The 21,402-nt window shown below is 38.2% G+C and overlaps 2 protein-coding genes across 2 annotated transcripts; both read left to right on the top strand.

Moving 5' to 3' along the window:
- Positions 1-7,897: 7,897 nt before the first annotated feature.
- Positions 7,898-8,833, top strand: LOC309869656 (olfactory receptor 8S1-like; the record flags this gene model as incomplete). Its single annotated transcript, XM_082741091.1, has 1 exon — positions 7,898-8,833. The coding sequence occupies one exon, from the start codon at positions 7,898-7,900 to the stop codon at positions 8,831-8,833; it is 936 nt and encodes a 311-aa protein (XP_082597217.1).
- A 793-nt stretch (positions 8,834-9,626) lies between these two features.
- On the top strand, positions 9,627-10,300 carry LOC309869660 (NADH dehydrogenase [ubiquinone] 1 beta subcomplex subunit 9). The gene has a single exon (XM_082741095.1). It carries the CDS (start codon positions 9,666-9,668, stop codon positions 10,203-10,205), a length of 540 nt encoding a protein of 179 aa, XP_082597221.1. The 5' UTR covers positions 9,627-9,665; the 3' UTR covers positions 10,206-10,300.
- Positions 10,301-21,402: the final 11,102 nt, after the last annotated feature.

Genomic DNA, 21,402 nt, shown 5'->3' with positions numbered 1-21,402 from the left:
CATAAAGCCTGCATTTTATCAGGGTCTAGAAAGGTTGGTCCACTGAGGTTATCTGAGCAGGTAAGAACATCAAGCACATTATTTCTAATCTTTATAGATTAAAATCTACTTTTTGCCCTGAACCTCATGGAGTAGCACTTTTGCAGCTAAAAAATAAATCACAGAGTTTGTATCAGGTAAGTTAGATTTGTTTTATGCAGTTTTATGAGTTGTCAGAATTTCTGTAAATATCATTACTATAAAATGATATATTTAAGAAAAAATGCATACATTGCAACAATAAGTATATCTGGTAGGTCTTATTTTCTTAAGCAGAGATCTTGCCACTTTGTCTGCATAGGTGTGTATAAAACCGAGAAGTAAATAAAAGTAAAAATGAGCATGTATAGAATATAGTACATTTGAATCAATAGACTTCTAATTCTGTCACAACAGAAATTGTTTAATTATTCTCAGCATAAACTTATCCATTGCTGGCAATGTACTTGCTTTTGGATATCAACATAAAGCAATAAAGAAAAGAAAATCAATAGGATACTTACCAAAAAATCACAACACTGTAAAGCTCACTGAGATGTATATTTGTGGAGCAACTGCACAACCATTTGTTTATAAGTTTCTAGTTCACTGTTTTCTTTTATTTTGCAAATCTATACCTGAAAGTTATTTAAAATATTTAAAAATCAAGAAAGTCCAACAGTTCAGTAATTCAAGATGTGTTTTCCATTTTCGTGTTTGACTCTAGTTGCTTTTTTTTTGCACCATTTGACTGTGAAAATCTGGTTTTAATGCTGTTCACTCAAAGATCTCAAGGTACAACCATGTTGGCAGAGAGCACTAACATAGTGAGCACCATAGACTGGCACTCATCACACCTGAACATTAAAACAACTGGTCCTGTTACTTGGCTGACACGTGCAGGGAAATAACTTATTGGATTTCTCCCCTAACTAGCTGATTTTGTATTGCATTAACAGAATGTTAGATTTTCTTTTGCTTCAGTTATAGGGATTTGAAGTATGATTCCTCATTTGCTTTTCAGTTTTGATCACTTTACCTAGCATATATTTTACATAGGTTGGTCAAGTTCTATATATTCTTGGTTCTTATGGAGGTAAGAATTTACAGTTTTCACTTAACAAAATCAAAGAAAAAGCACAAAAAGTTATTTGAATGCATAATATTTTTATTATGTTATGCTAGTTTATTTGGAGTGTGTATGGTGGATATAGAGGGAGTGTGTTTTAACAAGAATAACATTTTACTATCAGATTTATATTGTAAACCCAATAGCCTTTTAACTAAGGGAAATACACTGTAACTGTTTTCTATAAATTTTTGTATTTTAAGAAACATCATTTAGCTTGAATTTGATCTTCCACAGTGGAAAGGTCTAAGTAAAACTTAGTTATTCAATTTGGCAGGGGGAAGTTATTCAAAAATTGTTTTTTAAAATTTATTTATTTTCAGCATAACAGTATCATTATTTTTTCACCACACCCAGTGCTCCATGCAATCCATGCCCTCTATAATACCCACCACCTGGTACCCCGACCTCCCACCCCCAGCCACTTCAAACCCCTCAGATTGTTTTTCAGAGTCCATAGTCTCCCATGGTTCACCTCCCCTTCCAATTTACCCCAACCCCCTTCTCTCTAACTCCCCATGTCCTCCATGCTATTTGTTATGCTCCACAAATAAGTGAAACCATATGATAATTGACTCTCTCTGCTTGACTTATTTCACTCAGCATAATCTCTTCTAGTCCTATCCATGTTGCTACAAAAGTTGGGTATTCGTCCTTTCTGATGGAGGCATAATACTCCATAGTGTATATGGACCACATTTTCCTTATCCATTCATCCATTGAAGGGCATCTTGGTTCTTTCCACAGTTTGGTGACCATGGCCATTGCTGCTATAAACATTGGGGTACAGATGGCCCTTCTTTTCACTACATCTGTATCTTTAGGGTAAATACCCAGTGTAGTTTTAATTTGAATCTCCCTGATGGCTATGATGATGAACATTTTTTCATGTGTCTGATAGCCATTTGTATGTCTTTATTGGAGAAGTGTCTGTCCATATCTTCTGCCCATTTTTTGATATGATGGTCTGTTTTGTGTGTGTTGAGTTTGAGGAGTTCATTATAGATCCTGGCTATCAACCTGTCTGTACTGTCATTTGCAAATATCTTCTCCCATTCCGTGGGTTGCCTCTTTGTTTTCTTGACTGTTTCCTTTGCTGTGCAAAAGCTTTTGATTTTGATGAAGTCCCAAAAGTTCATCTTCGCTTTTGTTTCTTTTGCATTTGGAGACATTTCTTGAAAGAGGTTGCTGTGGCTGATATCGAAGAGATTACTGTCTATGTTCTCCTCTAGGATTCTGACGGATTCCTGTCTCACATTGAGATCTTTAATCCATTTTGAGTTTATTTTTGTGTATGGTGTAAGAGAATGGTCGAGTTTCATTCTTCTACATATAGCTGCCCAGTTTTCCCAGCACTATTTATTGAAGAGACTGTCTTTTTTCCACTGTATATTTTTTCCTGTTTTGTCGAAGATTATTTGACCATAGAGTTGAGGGTCCATGTCTGGGCTCTCTGCTCTGTTCCACTGGTCTATGTGTCTGTTTTTATGCCAGTACCATGCTGTCTTGGTGATCACAGCTTTGTAGTAAAGCTTGAAATCAGGTAACGTGATGCCCCCAGTTTTATTTTTGTTTTTCAACATTTCCTTAGCGATTCGGGGTCTCTTCTGATTCCATACAAATTTTAAAAACATTTTTCACTTCAAAAAATTGTAAACATATAGGAAAATTGCAAGAGTAATATGATAGTATAACTTTCAGCTAGATCCACAAATTGGTAGCATTTTGCTACATATACTTTATTAATTTATCTATATGTATGTATTGTATTATGTATGTATTTATATCTGTCTATCTAATTTGACCTGCTGAATCTTTTGAAAGTAATGTATGTCAACTGCAACACCTCACTTGTGAATACTTAAGCATTCATCTCTTACAAATAAGGATATTTTCTTACATAATCACAATCCCACTGACAGACCTGCGATAAATAACAGTAATTTAATAAATATCCAATCCTGAGTTTGTGTTTTAACAGATGGAATTTGAAGCCTTTTGAAATGTAGTTACTGCTTCTTTGCCCTCCAAGATAGTATTTCACTTCTAAGGAATTGTTACAGCGTCATTCTTTTGGTGTTTCACCATGTTGTCCAAGTTTCTAGGACAAATGTGGCTGTTATAAGGTACCACCGATGTGAGGTAGTAAGCTTTGTCATTTGGAGCTCTTACTGGCAAGCTGGAACTGGAAACTCCAGAAGGTGATCTTAGTTACTGTGCACTGTATACAGCTAGTCCTCACTCATGTGGAGAAGAAGTTTAAAATCTTGTCAATCAATTGCTTAATAAGAATTACTGTGATTTGTATGTAAATCCTTGGGAAATTTTACTGAAGTCTAATTTATGTAATAATACTATTGATTTCCAGGTTTGTTTAGTAAAGTTTTGTGAAATGAAACCAGACCAAAGACCTCCCTAAACCCACCCGAAAACATATGAGGTATCTCATGAGTAGAGGAGTGGAACATAAAGCAAAACCAGGACACATATAGAAGGTTATCTTTGGCCCTTCTTATTTTATATTTTATTTATATATATTTGATATATTTATACATAAATATCATATATTTATATATTTACATATGTTTGTTTCTATTTATATCTTATATTTTCCCCCCAATGCCAAGTGCCCCTTATAAAGTAAGGGGTTTTAACTAATACCATTTAGAAGCTTATTTCTTGGTTACATAGACTGGCTTGTCTCTTTCCTTACTTCTTTTCTTTCCTTTCCTTTTCTTTCTTTCTTTTCTTTCTTTCAAGCAGTATCTCACTCATTCATTCACTCATTTGTTCATGTTTTTTATTATCACATTCTGAATAACCCACATGAGCTATTTATTATGCTTGGTACCTTTTGTCTGACTTTGAAATTAACACTTCTCAGGGAACTTTTAGTTTGGGCAAGAGCTAACTAACTTCCTCCACATAGTGATGTTAATATGTAGAAACAAATCTATTCTATTATATTTCCAGAGCTGTTTATTTTACATTTTTAAATAGAGACTAAAAAATAAATCAGTAATGGTCATGTTTCAGGAATGAATCATAAAAATTTATAATTAGAAAAAAAAAATGGAAGTTTTAATGTAAAATTTAAAGCACCTTATTGAGATGACATTGACAAAAAGCTGAACATATTTAATGTATAAACTCATTGAGTTTGAAGATGTTTATATTGGTGAGATCACCATTACAATCTATGCCATAAATATATTCATCATCTCCAAAAGTCTTCTCCTACTCTCTTTATTTTTGTGACTTATTGTGTGTGATAAGAACATTGAAGATATATCATGTTAGCCACTTTTTAAGTATATAATGCAGTATTACTAATTATTGTCACCATGGCATATGGTAGATCTCAGAACTTAATCATCTTATATAACAGATTTTAAACCCTTTGACTAATACCTCCCTATTTTGTCCTACTCTTAATCCCTGGTAGCCATATTCTACTCTCTGCTTCTATGGGTTTGACTATTTTAGACTCCTCATATAAGTATTATCCTGTAGTATTTTTCCTCCTGCGTCTGACTTATTTCACTTAGCATATAATCCTCCAAGTTCATCCATGTTTTGGCAAATGGCAGGATTTCCTTTTTTTAAGGCCGAATAATACTCTATTAAATGTATATATGACATTTTCTTTATCCATTAACCTATGATGGACTCTTACCATGTCTTGGCTACTGTGAATAATATGACAATGAATATTGGAATGCACATATTTCTTCAAGAGAAACTTTCACAAGGAAACTCCTTCACTGTCAGCCAGGCCAGGGATTCTGGGTAGGTTGGTTGATGGAGACCTTGAGCAGGCTGGCTGAAGGGAGTATGTGGGTTGGCCTTGTGCCTTTTGCTGGGTATGTGGGCAGGTAAATCAGGGGCGGGGATCTGTGGGTATGCTTGCTCTCTCTTTGTCCCATGGGAGAACTTGTGGGTCTAGGATATCTTTTTTTGCAGTTCTCTGTGCTGAGTTTCAAGAAGTTTGACACAGGTGAAGTTATTTCTTACCCTTTCAAATGTGTCTTTCTCATTTATGTGTTCCATCAGGGTGCTGTAATCTGTCACCTGGATTCTAGATCTTTCATAAAGGTATTTTCATCCATGGATGGTTGTTCAGTTGGTGTTTCTTTAAGGGAATAAGGGCTGGGACCTCTTATTCCTCCATCTTACTAACATCCATAATTTTATTTTTAAAAGATTGTTCTGAGAACCTCTAAATTATGTTAAAGGAGAAGCTTACTGGAAAATCAAACCCCTAGCATTGACTTTTATCACAGTGGTTGTTTCTTGACAAGGTATTGCCTTGATCCAAGGTTTGGATTCTCCTTGCAGTTCATGGAATCTCTGGATCTAGTTAGTTGGACTATGTTTGTTAGTAGCCAAGAGAAAGGGAATTTTATTTTGTATGTACAATATATAACAATACAACACAAGACTCACTCCTGCTTACTGTGAACCCTTACTTGGGTTCTCTTGTTTTGCTCTGTGGGTGATGGGGTGATCTCAGGATGAGCATTGACAGCTCCAAGGATAATATTGCTATATCGAAAGAGTGAAAGAGGAAGAATTTACAAGATTATCTCCATGTTCTGACCCTAAGTAATTGCCCACAATTTATTATTTTACATTGCTAGTGTTGAATCCATCATAAATGTTAACTTCCAATATATGATTTTCTACCTCTCCCTTAAGAATACTAAAACAGTATTCTTAATATTGACTTTACAAGCTGAAAAATTTTATTACTTACTGGATCTGAAAGGATTGTTGCCACAAAACATTGTACTACTAAATGTGAGTTCAGATAATTAGGTTTTGTCTCTCACATGGGCTGGGATGCTTAACTGTTCAGTTAGTGAATCAACAACAGAATAGTTCCCTCAGTCATCACTGATGGAGTAAATGAAGTAGTGTTGAATTATAATAGCAAAAGCCAGAAAGCACCTCCAGTTTGAGGCAAGAATATTGAACAGTTATATTGAGACTCGGGTGATGCCTAAAATATACAGATGTAGTGAAAAGAAGGGCCATCTGTACCCCAACGTTTATAGCAGCAATGGCCACAGTCGCCAAACTGTGGAAAGAGCCAAGGTGGCCTTCAGCCCATGAATTGATAAAGAAGATATGGCCCATATATATTATGCTTTCATCAGAAAGGATGAATACCCAACTTTTGTATCAACATGAATGAGACTGGAGGAGACTATGCTGAGTGAAATAAGCCAAGGAGAGAGTCAATTTTCATATGGTTTCACTTACTTGTGGAGCATAAGGAATAACATGGAGGACATTAGGAGAAGGAAAGGAAAAGTGAATTAGGGGAAATCAGAGGGGGAGATGAACCATGAGAGACTGTGGACTCTGAGAAACAAACTGAGGGTTTTGGAGGGGAGGGGGGTAGGGAGTTAGGTGAGCCTGGTGGTGAGTACTAAGGAGGGCACATAATGCATGGAGCACTGGGTGTGGTACATAAACAAATCTTGAAACACTGAAAAAATAAAATTTAAAATAAAATAACAGGCCAGTATGTGGATATATGCACAAGTTTCAAAGTATGAAGTGAGAGTTTAGAGAACCACGTGTGGGCCTTAAAATCTGCAATAATGGCCTAGACAGGAGTGGTGACTACATATATTCCTGAATATGTGATTTTTAGGGTTAGCATGGTGATCCAATCAAAGCATTGTCCTATTAAGTAGGAAGAGCTTCTCATGACCCATTGTAGTCATAGCACTGCCCATAGAATCCCACCTAGAACATCACTGGGTATCATGATCTAGGCTACCAATTTTTAAAACTTTATTATTATTTTGTGAATGTATGTTAAAATTAAATTACAATATGAAACCATTAAATAAAATGAAGGAAATTTAAAATTAGAACAATCCAGAACAATCTAATTCCACGTCGTTTCTAATTCCTTGATGTCTTATTGTCCTCCTATCCTATAATAGTTTCTTACACTTAATCATGGCTTCTATGCCCATGATTTTTTTTAAAATTTTTATTTTATTTTCAGTGTAACAGTATTCATTGTTTTTGCACCACACCCAGTGCTCCATGCAATCTGTGACCTCTCTAATACCCACCACCTGGTTCCCCCAACCTCCAACCCCCAGCCCTTTCAAACCCCTCAGATTGTTTTTCAGAGTCCATAGTCTCTCCTGGTTCACCTCCCCTTCCAGTGTGCATACTTTTATCATTATCAATACCATTATAATTTATTGTGTAGATATGGGCATGCTCACACACATACATAAGCACAACGAATAATCTCATTTACACTTTATTGAAAACAAATAGAAACAGTCAAATGGAAACTCACTTCTTGCACTCTTGACCATCTCTCCTAGACATAGACTAGACAAAATATCTCTGCTCCTACCTAAGTCCTTTTAATCTAAACTTAATCCTACCTCAACTTCTCAAGTAATTCACTCCTGAAATTTTCTTCTCTGCCTTCTTCTCATATCAGGAAACTTCTTTTCAAATGTATCACTCTAAACTACATAAAAGGATTATGGCTCCAAAAAAAGATTATAATCAAAAATAGGATCTTGCCTTATTTAAAATATCAATGACAAGATGATGACCAAGAAATTAACTTTTAAATAACTGAATGTGGATTGTGAGACAGTAATGAAAAGATATTCATGTAGAATAAGATCAAGGTGGTGGGGTACTGAGAGGCACTGAAAGACTTTTGGTGGATCTTCTTGTTTTCCAGAGAGAATACTTCTCTAGATGGCAATGAAAAACTACAGTGCTATCAGTGAGTTCATTCTCCTTGGACTATCTACTGACCCCCAAATTCAGGACATACTCTTCATGCTATTCCTTCTGATTTATCTCTTCACTCTGATGGGAAATTTCTTGATGCTGCTGGTGATTAAGGCTGATTCCCACCTTCACATGCCCATGTACTTCTTTTTGAGACAGCTCTCCTTCCTGGACCTCTGCCACTCATCTGTCACAGTCCCCAAGATGCTGGAGAATCTACTTTCTGAAAGCAAAACCATCTTTGTAGAGAGCTGTCTGGCTCAGGCCTTCTTTGTCTTTGCCACCGGAGGTACTGAGGCCTGTTTGCTGGCTGTGATGGCCTATGACCGCTATGTAGCCATCACCTCCCCTCTGCTCTATGGACAGGTGATGAGCAACCAGCTCTGTGTTGGGATGGTGTGGGGTTCCTGGGGCCTGGCCTTTGCTGATGCTCTCATCAATATCCTCTTGGCTGTCAATTTAGACTACTGTGAGGACCAGACTATTCCTCACTTCAGCTGTGAGCTGTCTTCTCTCTTCCCTCTGTCTTGCTCTGATACGTCCATCAACTTCACACTCCTGCTCTGCTCCTCTGTCCTACATTTCTTTGGAACCTTCATTATGATTTTTTCCTCCTATGTCCGAATTGTCTCCACCATCCTGAGCATTAGCTCTACCTCAGGCAGAGGCAAGGCCTTCTCCACCTGCTCCTCCCACCTCACTACTGTGACTTTGTTCTATAGCTCAGGTTTCCTCAGCTACCTCTTGCCAACTTCAGGCTCCCCTCTGGAGATGATATTCTCTTTACAGTACAGTGTGGTCACTCCCATGCTAAATCCCCTCATTTATAGCCTGCAGAACAAGGAGGTGAAGACAGCATTGGGAAGAATGTTCAGAAAATATTTTCATTCTCTCATGTGATAGACCCCAAGTCATGACTAAAGGGAACTGAACTAGTATGCTACATGATCAAATAATGAACTTTAAGGAGAGTTTCTTCGTTGTCCATGATGTTAGATGCTACAGAGAATGTGGTGGCATTTATTTTCTTGAAGATGGTTATGAAGAGGACAGAAAACTAATATCTCAGGATGATTAGTGTACATTCTTGTTCAGAAAAGGAGAAATGAATCAGATAGCCTTCTTTTTTAAGGGATCATTTTATAAAAATGTTAATTTATTTTTCATGTCTATGTGGGCATCTGTTGCTATTGGCTTCTCATTACTCCTTCACACTTCTTCAAATAATTACATCTAAATCCTTAGGAAAACTAGTTCTTTCAAATTCTTATCTGTAAAACAGGGTGATCCTGTAGCCTAAAATAGGCTAACTTTTCTGTCCCTTTCTCCTAACAGTGAGCTGAGGTAAGAATTAAAACCAAGACCCAAGTGAGGTTATTCAGAATCTTACTCTAGGAAATTCGAGTACTTAGCAGGAATAAACAACAAGAAAAGACAGCATTTAGAACAGAGTCAATCTGAGCATAATGCCTAAAGACACCATGAAATCCAGCTCCCCTAGCAGTTGTCCTTCATTAGGTCATATTAATACAGTAACAATATAGTAACAATTGTTATATATATAGTTACAATATAGTATTATATATAGTTATAGTAACTATTGTTACTATTGTGTATATAGTTACAATATAGTAACTATTGTAACAATAGCTAATTTGTTACATTTCTTAACTCATGTCAAAAAGTGTGCTAATAGGGGAGCCTCCGCGGCCGCTGGAGGAAGCGGGTCGTCATGGCGTTCTGCGCGCCGGGTGCTTACCTGACCCACCAGCAGAAGGTGTTGCGGCTTTACAAGCGGGCGCTGCGCCACCTGGAATCGTATTGCGTCCACAGGGACAAATACCGGTACTTTGCCTGTTTGATGAGAGCCCGGTTTGAAGAACATAAGAATGAGAAGGACATGGTGAAGGCCACCCAGCTGTTGAGGGCCGCAGAGGAAGAATTCTGGAACAATCAGCATCCCCAACCTTACATCTTCCCTGATTCTCCAGGAGGGACCTCCTATGAGAGATACGAGTGTTACAAGGTGCCCGAATGGTGCTTAGATGACTGGCACCCGTCCGAGAAGGCAATGTATCCTGATTACTTCGCCAAGAGAGAGCAGTGGAAGAAGCTGCGGATGGAAAGCTGGGAGCGGGAGGTTAAGCAGCTGCAGGAGGAAACCCCAGCTGGTGGTCCCAGCACTGAAGCTTTGCCCCCGGCCCGGAAGGAAGGTGATCTGCCCCCACTGTGGTGGCACATTGTGACCAGGCCCCGGGAGCGGCCCATGTAGAGGGAGAGGGAGACGGCTCACTAGCCAGTCGTACGTGCAAGTGAAATAAGTTACAGAACATAGACACACTTGCCCTAATAAAAGTAATAACTCAACACGGTATGACTGCTGTGTTCTTCCGAGGGTCAGCATGACACCAAGCAGCTGTGCGCTTCGTTTCTTCCCACTTGCGCACAGAAGTATGGGAAGTGTGGCCAAGTGTCGTCTACCCCAGGAAGTCCTGTTGCAGCACAAGTTATCAGGGAGAACAGCAGAACCAGATTCGAGATTTACTCTGAGGATATGTTTAGTGGAACAAACTGTAGTTGAAGGCTAGTGATAGAGGAATATGAAGTCGGGAGGAGGTATGCAGATACCGAGGACTCGAGATTACCTTTTTGGTTTTGTAAAGATGCCAGAAATGACATTTTAGTGTGATTAAAAGGATAACTGTAAGCCGCACACATTAAACAAATCAGCATGGAGTTTATGGGCTTTGCTCAGGGGCGGAGGTTTGGGAGCTGGAGTGAAACTTCTCCAGAACAGGTTCCCAGCTCTGCCTGCTCTCCTGTAGCTTGGATGGTCTGCGCACTCCCAGGTAAGGGGACAGCAGAACCCTAAAGTGTTGGGAAAGTTTCTTTGAAAGGTAGAGCCATTTCTAAAACCCATCAGCCAAACCCATCAGCTTTTAGATGGTGATACTCACTAGAATCACATCCAGACAGTTCAGGAGTGGAGGCCGCTAATGTTCTTAGGGCTGGGGGCCACCCCAGAAATGACATTCTGTCGGTTTCCCAAGAAAGCTCAGTTGATGTCTCAGTGCGCCTCCTAACAGCTGACAAAGACTTGCAACTGAATTTTAATAAGTCTTGACATCCAGGACTTTTTCTAGTGGTTCTTTATTTATAATGTAGGCTGAAGCAATTGTTACAAGGTAGAAGGGAGACACATACACGATTGTTATTTATACAAGTTTAGAACAAAAAAACTGCACAGGGAGAGGTCAACTCTCAGTACAAACTAGCAACTAAACCACAATAATTTACCTTTAGAAACGATGTCTTTATTTTCAGCTGTGACACTGCTTTTACAATATGCAAAAACACAAACAGAACTACCCAAGGTGTGTTGTCACATTCTTTCTACATTGAATTTGGCAACATTTTATATTAAATTTATTCAGATTATACTAACGTTTAAAAACTAAACAAGTGAAAGCTGTACCAAGGTACAGTTACATCCATTTATTTCAAAGGTTTAAAATACCACTTTTATCTATTGTAATTAATTACCTTGCAGTGATTTCTGCTTTTGCAAAAACCATCTCAAGCATCATATGCACAATGCATCAGCTACTTTTAGTCATCAAGATTGGTGGGCTAAACCACAGTCACTACTGTTGCTTATATTCTGTAGAAGGAGCTTGTTTTTCAAAGGAAAAAAAAGCTTAAATAGTTTTCTAATAATCATGCCTTTGCTTTAAAGCCATAACATAAAATGCCCTTGAGCAATCACAGCAGTGTTAAATGTTAATATATAGAACAGTGACTATACAGGTACATTACTCTCACATCCAATACAGTTATGTATTAAAGCATAAGATTATGTAATTGAAGAGTCGAGCCAACAGAAACCTGCAGGGTCTGTGGGACCCCCCCAAGCTCCGCTTCCTTCAAGAGAAACGGACCCAAGTGCTAAGGGACTTGCTTGGTTTTTTTCAAACCTGTTTCCTTCTCCAAACAAGATCCCTTTATATCTACAAATCTCTGTTGGCTTTAGGGAATGGGCATTAGAACAAATTTAACTTCCACTTAAAAAAGAAAAGCCATAAATCCATTCCAAAAATGGAATACCTAGAATACAAAAAAAAAAAAAAAAAAAAAAAAAAAAGGACAATTATAGTGGTCAGATTCCCAGTGACAATAAATAAATCCTCCATTCTTCAATGTTTGGTATGATGCCAATTAACTGCCACTTATTTAAAAGAAGAGAAGAAAAACAAGCCCCCAGATCAGTAAACACATTGGCAAGTTGCTAGATTCCAAGCTGGTTACCCTTGTTAGATCCGTTTGAGTTTGTTCAAAATATTTGAGGAAGTGGTGATGCAACATGGAGGCTTAAGTGGGTAGAAGAAGAATAAATGAAACAAGATGGGATTGGGAGGGAGACAAACCATAAGTGACTCTTAATCTCACAAAACAAACTGAGGATTGCTGGGGGGAGGGGGTTTGGGAGAAGGGGGTGGGATTATGGACATTGGGGAGGGTATGTGATTTGGTGAGTGCTGTGAAGTGTGTAAACCTGGTGAGTCACAGACCTGTACCCCTGGGGATAAAAATATATGTTTATAAAAAATAAAAAATTAAAAAAAAAATATTTGGGCTTTTCAACGCACCCAGCCTGCTGGGCACGGTTAAGTAAAAGGCATTGGCTATATCTAAGAATTCCCTGCTATCATTTTAAAATGTTTTCACATTTTTAAAACTGCCTTACCCTTTTTGGATGTGTTTGGATTCAATGAACATGGGCACAAGAGACGAGGAACTGAAGTGGGGGTCTCTGGGTCTACCCGGGGGCGGCAGCATGCTCGGACTGGAGGTGGGTGCTGTGTACAGTCAGGAGGAATCGTGGGAGAAAGGAAGTCCTTAAACACCCTAAAGAAACAAACACTGCAATCCAGTATGGCTTATTCGGATGCATTTACCATGAAGCTACTAGAAATTCAACCTACGAGGCTACTCTTACATGTTAACAGGATCGGCTATGCTGACAGTGTGCCCCTCCCATGGCCCTCCCCCCAATCCCAACAGAGTCTACCATTTCCAGATTTACTTCACTCTGAATATTGCTCAATTGTTACTCCTGCTTTTCTCAGCCAGAACGTACTACATGTAAAGGAAGATTTTTACCCCTTGATCCATTTTGTTTGTACATTAAAATAACTTGAATTTGCTTCTAAACAAAAAAAAAAAAAAAAAAAAAAAGTGTGCTAATAAGTTCCTGTGATAGACAGGCTGGCCCCCCAAAGAGCTCCTCCTAAATCCCTGGAAACTATGAATATGTTATATGGCATTAGGGATTGAGCAGATGTATAAAATTATAGACCTTAAAATAGGGAGAGTATCCTGGATTATCCAGGTGGGTTCGGTCTAATCACATGAATCCTTAAAAGCAGGGAAAATTCTCCCGCTGTAGTCAGGAACAACAAGCCAGAAGGGAAGGTCAAAGATAATATAAGCATTATTGGCTTGATTGGGCCTTGTGTGATCCAGAAGAATGGAATCAGTTGAGCCCATCCAGATTCTGATATATAAAGATCTCTGAGATAATATATTTTTGCCATTTTAAGTCACTACATTTGTGGTAATTTGTTATAGGGCAATCGAAAACTAATACAGTACCTTACTTTTGTTACCCTACTTAATCATCTCAACAGGTATGAGATAGGTTTATTGTTAATTTTCCTTTACTGGTGAGGAAATGAAGACGTTTGCCTGTCCAGTGACTCACAGCAAGGAAATGGTGGAGCTGGAGTTTAACCTATGCAGTTTGAACATACTCTTAGTATGCCCTCTCCATTAAGTCTACAAAGCTCATGGATCCTTCTTAAAATTATTTACTATCAGATGCAGTTGCTCACAATCAAAGAATGGTAACTGATACCGGTATCAAAGGTGAAATTAAGTCAACTGAATTAGTGAAATACAAAGTGTTTAGAATTAGTTATTTGGTTAAGATTTGAGAAAACAAAGTATTTAGTATGCTACCCTTTCTCTTCTGTTTTATGAGTCATCCCCCCCCCCCCAAAAAAACCTTCCTTTTCTGCCTTTAATCAGGTTATCCACAGGCAGTTTCTGTTGCTTTCAAAGAAAGAAAATTAGTTTTGAAATTGGAACTGGAGACTGATTTGTAAACAACTCCTCTCAGGGAAGTAAGGATATGTAGAAATAATTATTGTGCTAAGATCTGTACAATGAAGTGAATTGTCTTTTCATTTTTTTTTTCTGCTCATGATATATAATTGCCACCCTTAAAGCCCATGATTGCCTGAGACAGTGGACTTGTGCTAAGCCTCTGAATAAGGAGAAAATGCTAAAATTAAGCAAGTCCAAGAGAAAGAGAAATGCCAAGACTACAGGTCTTCTATTGTCAAGATAATTATTTCATTTCTTGATTTTTGATCTTCAGGTACAGAATGAACTTCAGGGCCTTTCTTTTCCTATGCTGAAAGGATATCTTTCATTTTATAGACACAAAGTAGAGTCTATACAAAATAACTCAGACTGGTTCCATGAATTTACTATCACAACAGGTTGCTTATAGGAGAATTAGATGTTTATCAGGTAATTGCATCATCTGAATAATTGGAATAATGACATCATGGAGAATTTGGAGGACCTTGAAAAAATGAACCTCCAATCCCTCTAAAGCTACAATGTCTACCTTGCTTGGCATGCTATCTCTCTAATGGAAGAAAGCTAGTTTATCATATGCTTTCACTTACTTGGGGAACATAAGGAATAACATGGAGGACATTAGGAGAAGGAAAGGAAAAGCAAAGGGGGTAAATCAGAGAGGGAAATGAACCATGAGAGACTGTGGACTCCAAGAAACAAACTGAGGGTTTTAGAGGAGAGGGGCATGGGGGAATGGGTAAGCCTGGTGATGGGTATTAAGGAGGGTACATATTACATGGAGCACTGGGTGTTATGCATAAACAATGAGTCATGGAACACTGCATCAAAAACTAATGACGTATTGTAGGGTGACTGACATGAACACAATAAAAATTTTTAAAAAAAGAAATCTAGTAACTCCTTCTATCTTATATTCTTCTATAATGCTCTGTTGAGGCCTAGAATTCAAATTAACATGACCTGAAAGCTAAAATCAGAACCAAAGAAGGAAAGAATTACACATAAAAGAAATAATAGTAATGGATGAATTTTATCTCAAATAATCTAGGGAATTTTTCTAGGAGTTTATATTTCTCTTAACTGAAGCGTGTATATTTAATTTCTGTGTACTGTTTTTAAAAATTTTTTATTTTAATTCTCAGTGTGCTAGAATTCATTGTTTATGCACCATCCCCAGTGCTCCATGCAATACGTGCCCTCCACAGATTGTTTTTCAGAGTCCATAGTCTCTCATGGTTCATCTCTGTGTAGTGTTTTTAAAATAATTTTTACATATATTAATTTATCCAGACACCATTTTATATAAATACCTGAATGGGATCCTATCATACAGTCTATTTCCTGGTGATTTTGGGGGGCAGGAGGAGTCGCTACCCTTCAACATTTTCTCCTACTTATTCTCTACTCAAGGTAACCCATTGTTAACCACAAAGTATTTATCTTTCTTAGCTTTCTTTGTCTTATATATTCATGTTCGAGTTTCTGCACACGTATTCTGTCATCTATGTGCATATATAGAAGCTTTTCCATCTCTGTTTAAAAACTATATATAATATAATACATATTTTCTTTTCTCATTCATTAATAATTTATAAAACTTATTACATGTCAAATGGCATAGCTCCAATTCATTTTTTTGTGTGTCAGCATTAAATCCCATCTTGTGAATGTGTCCTAATTTCTCAAGCCATTTCCCTACATATGGATTCACTTTGCTTCCATTAAAAAAAAAAAAAAGTGTTTATATGAGTATAGTTGACATACAATGTTACATTAGTTTCAGGTTTACAACGTAGTGATTCAACTTTTATATCTTATGTTAGGCTCACCACACGTGTAGCTACCTTCTGTCATAATACAACACTATTACAATATCATATTCCTTATGCTGTGTCTTTTATTCCTGGATTTATTACTTTCATAGCTGGAAGCCTGTATCTCCCACTCCCCTTCACCGATTTTGCCCATCCCCTGACCCATCTTCCTTCCAGCAATCATCAATTATTTGTATTTACAGGTCAGATTTTGATTTTTGCTTATTTGCTTATTCATTTGTTTTTTTTTTCCACTTTATTTTATTTTATTTCTTTTCAGTGTCCCAGCATTCATTGTTTACGCACCACACCCAGTGCTCCATGCAATATGTGCCCTCCATAATACCCACCACCAGGCTCACCCAACTCCTTTTGGGGTTCCCCTCCAAAATCCCTTCCTTCCAAAACCCTGTTTTTTTCTCAGATTCCACAGTCTCTCATGGTTCGTCTCCCCCTCCAAGTTCCTCCAACTCACTTCTCTCCAATTCCCAATGTCCTCCATGCTATTGCTTATGTTCCACAAGTAAGTGAAACCATATGATAATGGACTCTTTCTGCTTGACTTATTTCACTCAGCATAATCTCTTCCAGTCCTGTCCATGTTGCTACAAAAGTTGGGTATTCATCCTTTCTGATGGAGGCATAATACTCCATTGTATATATGGACCATATCTTCTTTATTCATTTGTTCATTGAAGGGCCTCTTGGTTCTTTCCACAGTTTGGCATTTGTTTTGTTTTTAGACCATGTATAAGTGAAATCATATAGTATTTGTCTTTCTCATTTTGACATATTTTGCTTAGCTAAAATATGGAAGCAACTTTGTTTCAATTTTTTTAACCACTACAAAAAATTCTACAATAAACATTTCTCAGTACATAGTACAGAAACTTAGTGTTTTTATTTCTCTGGAATTGATTCCCAGAAATAGAATTGTAAAGTGTATACATATTTCTAATTCTAATTGACGTTGCCAAATTGTTTACCAGGTATACTTTACATTTTCACCAGCAGAGTAAGAGTGCCCTTTAACCCCTACTGAGTCTGCAATATATTATAGTTTATTATATAATGATATTTTTATTTCAGTTTGTATTTTTTTAAGATTTTATTTATTTGACAGAGAGAGACACAGAGTTAGAGGAAACACAAGCAGGGGAAGTGGTAAATGAAGAAGCAGGCTTCTTGCCAAGCAGGAAGCCCAGTGCAGGGCTTGAACCCAGGATGCCGGGATCATGACCTGAGCTGAAAGGCAGATGCTTAACAACTGAGCCACCCAGATGCCCCTTCAGTTTGTATTCTTTTGACTAGTAGGCAATATTAATGTCTTTTCACATATTAGTTGACCATTTGCATTTGTTGTTTTGTGAAGATCATATCCATAGCCCATTTTACTTTTGGCTTGTTTGCTGTTTTTATTAATGTTTTAGAGCACTTTACATTTCAGGTATGTTAACCATTTGTATTCTATGCAGCAAGTGTCTTTTCAGCTCTATTATGTGCTCTTGTCTTTTTTTAATGGTATATTTTGCCAAGCCAAAGTTTTTTTTTTACGTATTTATACATAAATAAATAAGTTATGAAACATTAAACATTATAAACATTAAGTCTATTTACCTATCTAGGTAAAGATATACCTCACCTTTGATTTTAAAAAGTTTCCTAGATGTCATTATTAGCCTTTAATTTTTAACTTTTTACATTTAAGTCTGTAATCATTTGGAATTCATGTTTGTACTTGGTGTGAAATAGATGTCTATCTTCATTAAGTTATGATGGATAACAACTTGTGACAGCAACATTAATGACTCATTCTTTGAAGAAGCCTTTGATCTTGATGAAGTCCCAAAAGTTTTTTGCTTTTCTTTCCTTTGGAGACATGTCTTGAAAGAAGTTGCTGTGGCCGATGTTGAAGAGGTTACTGCCTATGTTCTCCTCTAGGATTTTGATAGATTCCTGCCTCACATTGAGGTCTTTTATCCACTCTGAGTTTATCTTTGTGTATGGTGTTAAAGAATGGTCAAGTTTAATTATTCTGCATATAGCTGTCCAATTTTCCCAGCACCATGAGAGACTGGACTCTGAGAAACAAACTGAAGGTTTTGGAGGGTAGGAGGATGGAGTGTTGGATGAGTCTGGTGGTGGGTACTGGGGAGGGCACATATTGCATGGAGCACCAGATGTGGTACATAAACATTGAATCTTGGAACACTGAAAAAAATAAAATTAAAAAAAGTATCTTAGGGAATAATTGTTATGGCTTCCATCACTAATGGCATTCTTTGCAGATCCTATTCCCCTGTGCATGGCACTTCCTTTATTTAAGTGAGAGCGGAAGATGAGAGATCATAGGCCTCATGAGGCCAGAAAAGCAGGACAGGGGAAGATGGGTTGCCCAGAGAGTACTCTACTCATAAGCTTCTCCCCAAGTATAGAATCATTGACAGGAGGGTAAGGAGATTGGGAAGAATTTGTCAGCTCTGCTTTTATCAGTTTGTCCACCACCTTCCATCTCTACTGCTGTCACCTTTATACAAGCCACCGTACTTTCTTGATTAGATGACCTTAAGGACCTCCTCACTAAGTCTTCCTGCTCCTACTTGTGCTCCTTCATGATCCAAGGTCCATCCAACAAACACCAGGATCTCCTTATTAGGAGACAAATCATATCTCCTTATTCCACAGTTAAATCTCCCCCCCGCCTCTGCCTGCCTCTCTGCCTACCTGTGATCTCTCTCTGTCAAATAAATAAATAAAAAGTCTTTGAAAAAAATTTAGGATTGTTTGTTGGAGCACTTTGAAAAATGCCAGTGGAATTTTGATCAGGATAGCATTGAAAGTATAGATTGCTCTAGGCAGTATAGACATTTTTAACAATGTTTATTCTTCTGATCCATGAGCATGGAATGCTTTTCCATCTTTTTGTGTCTTCTTCAATTTCTGCACAGCAAAGGAAACAGACAAAAAAACAAAGAGGCAGTTCACGGAATGAGAGAGGATATTCGCAAATGACACTACAGACAAAGGGCTGATATCCAAGATCTATAAGAACTCCTCATACTCAACACTAAAAAATAGATAATCCACATCAAAAAATGGGCAGAGGATATGGTCCATATATACAATGGGATATTATGCCTCCAATAAGAAAGGATGAATACCCAATTTTTGTATCCACATCGATAGGACTGCAGGGAAGGGGAAGGAGTAGGGTTTGGGTAAGCCTGGTGGTGTGTATTAAGGAGGGCACATATTGCATGGACTACTGGGTGTGATGCGTAAACAATGAATCTTGGAGCACTGAAAAAATAAAGTTTAGGGGAGGAGTCAAGATGGCGGAGAAGTAGCAGGCTGAGACTACATCAGGTAGCAGGAGATCAGCTAGATAGCTTATCTAAACATTGCAAACACCTACAGCTCCAACGGGAGATCGAAGAGAAGAAGAACAGCAATTCTAGAAATAGAAAATCAACCACTTTCTGAAAAGTATGACTGGTGGAGAAGTGAATCCAAAGCGATGGGAAGATAGACCATGGGGGGAGGGGCTGGCTACCTGCAAGCGGTGGAGCAATGGGGCATAAATCAGGACATTTAAAAGTCTGTTCTGCTGAGGGACTTCGCTCCAGAGGCTAAACTGGGGTGAAGCCCACATGGGGTCAGCAAGGTCCCAGATCCCACAGGGTCACAGAAGGATTGGGGGTGTCTGAGTGTCACAGAGCTTACAGGTATTAGAGCGGGGAAGCCGGCTACAGAGACAGAGCCAAGGACTGAGCTCTCAGCTCGGGGTTACCTTGAACCAGTCACAGGGTGGGTGAGCTCAGAACGTGCCAGAGGCCAGGGAGACGGGAGTGATTGGGTGCTATTCTCTGAGGGCGCACTGAGGAGTGGGGTCCTGAGCCCTCAGCTCCTCCAGGCTGGAGACTGGGAGGCTGCCATTTTCATTCCCATCCTCTGGAACTTTACGGAAAGCATTCAGGGAACAAAAGCTCCCGAAAGCAAACCTGAGTGGATTACTCAGACCAGCCCCTGGTAAGGGCAGTGCAATTCTGCCTGGGGCAAAGACACTTGAGAATCACTACAACAGGCCCCTCCTCCAGAAGACCAACAAGAAATCCAGCCAGGACCAAGTTCACCTACCAAGGAGTGCAGGTTCAATACCAAGGAGAGCAGTGGAATTCCAGAGGAGGAGAAAGCAAAGCACGGAACTCGTGGCTTTCTTCCCATGATTCTTTAGTCTTGCAGTTAATTTAACTTTTTTCAATCTTTTTTTTCTTCTTCTGCTAATTTTTTTTAACTTTACTCTTTTCTTTTTTAACGTTTTTAAACTAGTTTATCTAATTATATAAATATTTTTCTTTTTTATATTTGTTCTTTGTTTTCATTTTTTAAATTTATTTTTTATTTATTTTCAGCATAACAGTATTCATTATTTTCGCACCACACCCAGTGCTCCATGCAATCCATGCCCTCTATAATACCCACCACCTGGCTCCCCCAACCTCCCATCCCCCACCACTTTAAACCCCTCAGATTGTTTTTCAGAGTCCATAGTTTCTCGTGGTTCACCTCCCCTTCCAATTGCCCCCAACTCCCTTCTCTCTAACTCCCCATGTCCTCCATGCTATTTGTTATGCTCCACAAATAAGTGAAACCATGTGATAATTGACTCTCTGCTTGACTTATTTCACTCAGCATAATCTCTTCCAGTCCCGTCCATGTTGCTACAAAAGTTGGGTATTCATCCTTTCTGATGGAGGCATAATACTCCATAGTGTATATGGACCACATTTTCCTTTTGTTTTCGTTTTTAATTGTTTCTTTTTTTTTTCCCAGAACCTCTTTTTATCCCCTTTCTCCCCCCACGACTTGGGGTCTCTTCTGATTTCCTTAAAGCATATTTTCCTGGGGTCTTTGCCACTCTTTTAGTATTTTACTTGCTCCTTCATATACTCTTATCTGGACAAAATGACAAGGCGGAAAAATTCACCACAAAAAAAAGAACAAGAGGCAGTAGCAAAGGCTAGGGACCTAATCAATACAGACATTGTTAATATGTCAGATCGAGTTCAGAATGACGATTCTCAAGGTTTTAGCTGGGCTCAAAAAAGGCATGGAAGATATTAGAGAAACCCATTCCGGAGATATAAACGCCCTTTCTGGAGAAATAAAAGAACTAAAATCTAATGAAGTTGAAATAAAAAAAGCTATTAATGAGGTGCAATAAAAAAGGGAGGCTCTCACTGCTAGGATAAAAGAGGCAGAAGAAAGAATTAGTGATATAGAAGACCAAATGACAGAGAATAAGGAAGCTGAGCAAAAGAGGGACAAACAGCTACTGGACCACGAGGGGAGAATTCGAGAGATAAGTGACACCATAAGACAAAACAACATTAGAATAATTGGGATTCCAGAAGAAGAAGAAAGAGAGAGGGGAGCAGAAGGTATATTGGAGAGAATTATTGGGGAGAGTTTCCCTAATATGACAAA

The sequence above is a fragment of the Mustela nivalis genome (genome assembly GCF_964662115.1).
Source record: "Mustela nivalis genome assembly, chromosome: 7".
Lineage (NCBI taxonomy): Eukaryota > Metazoa > Chordata > Mammalia > Carnivora > Mustelidae > Mustela > Mustela nivalis.
Note: the sequence above shows the minus strand (reverse complement) of the source record. Positions and strands in the feature narration are given on the sequence as shown.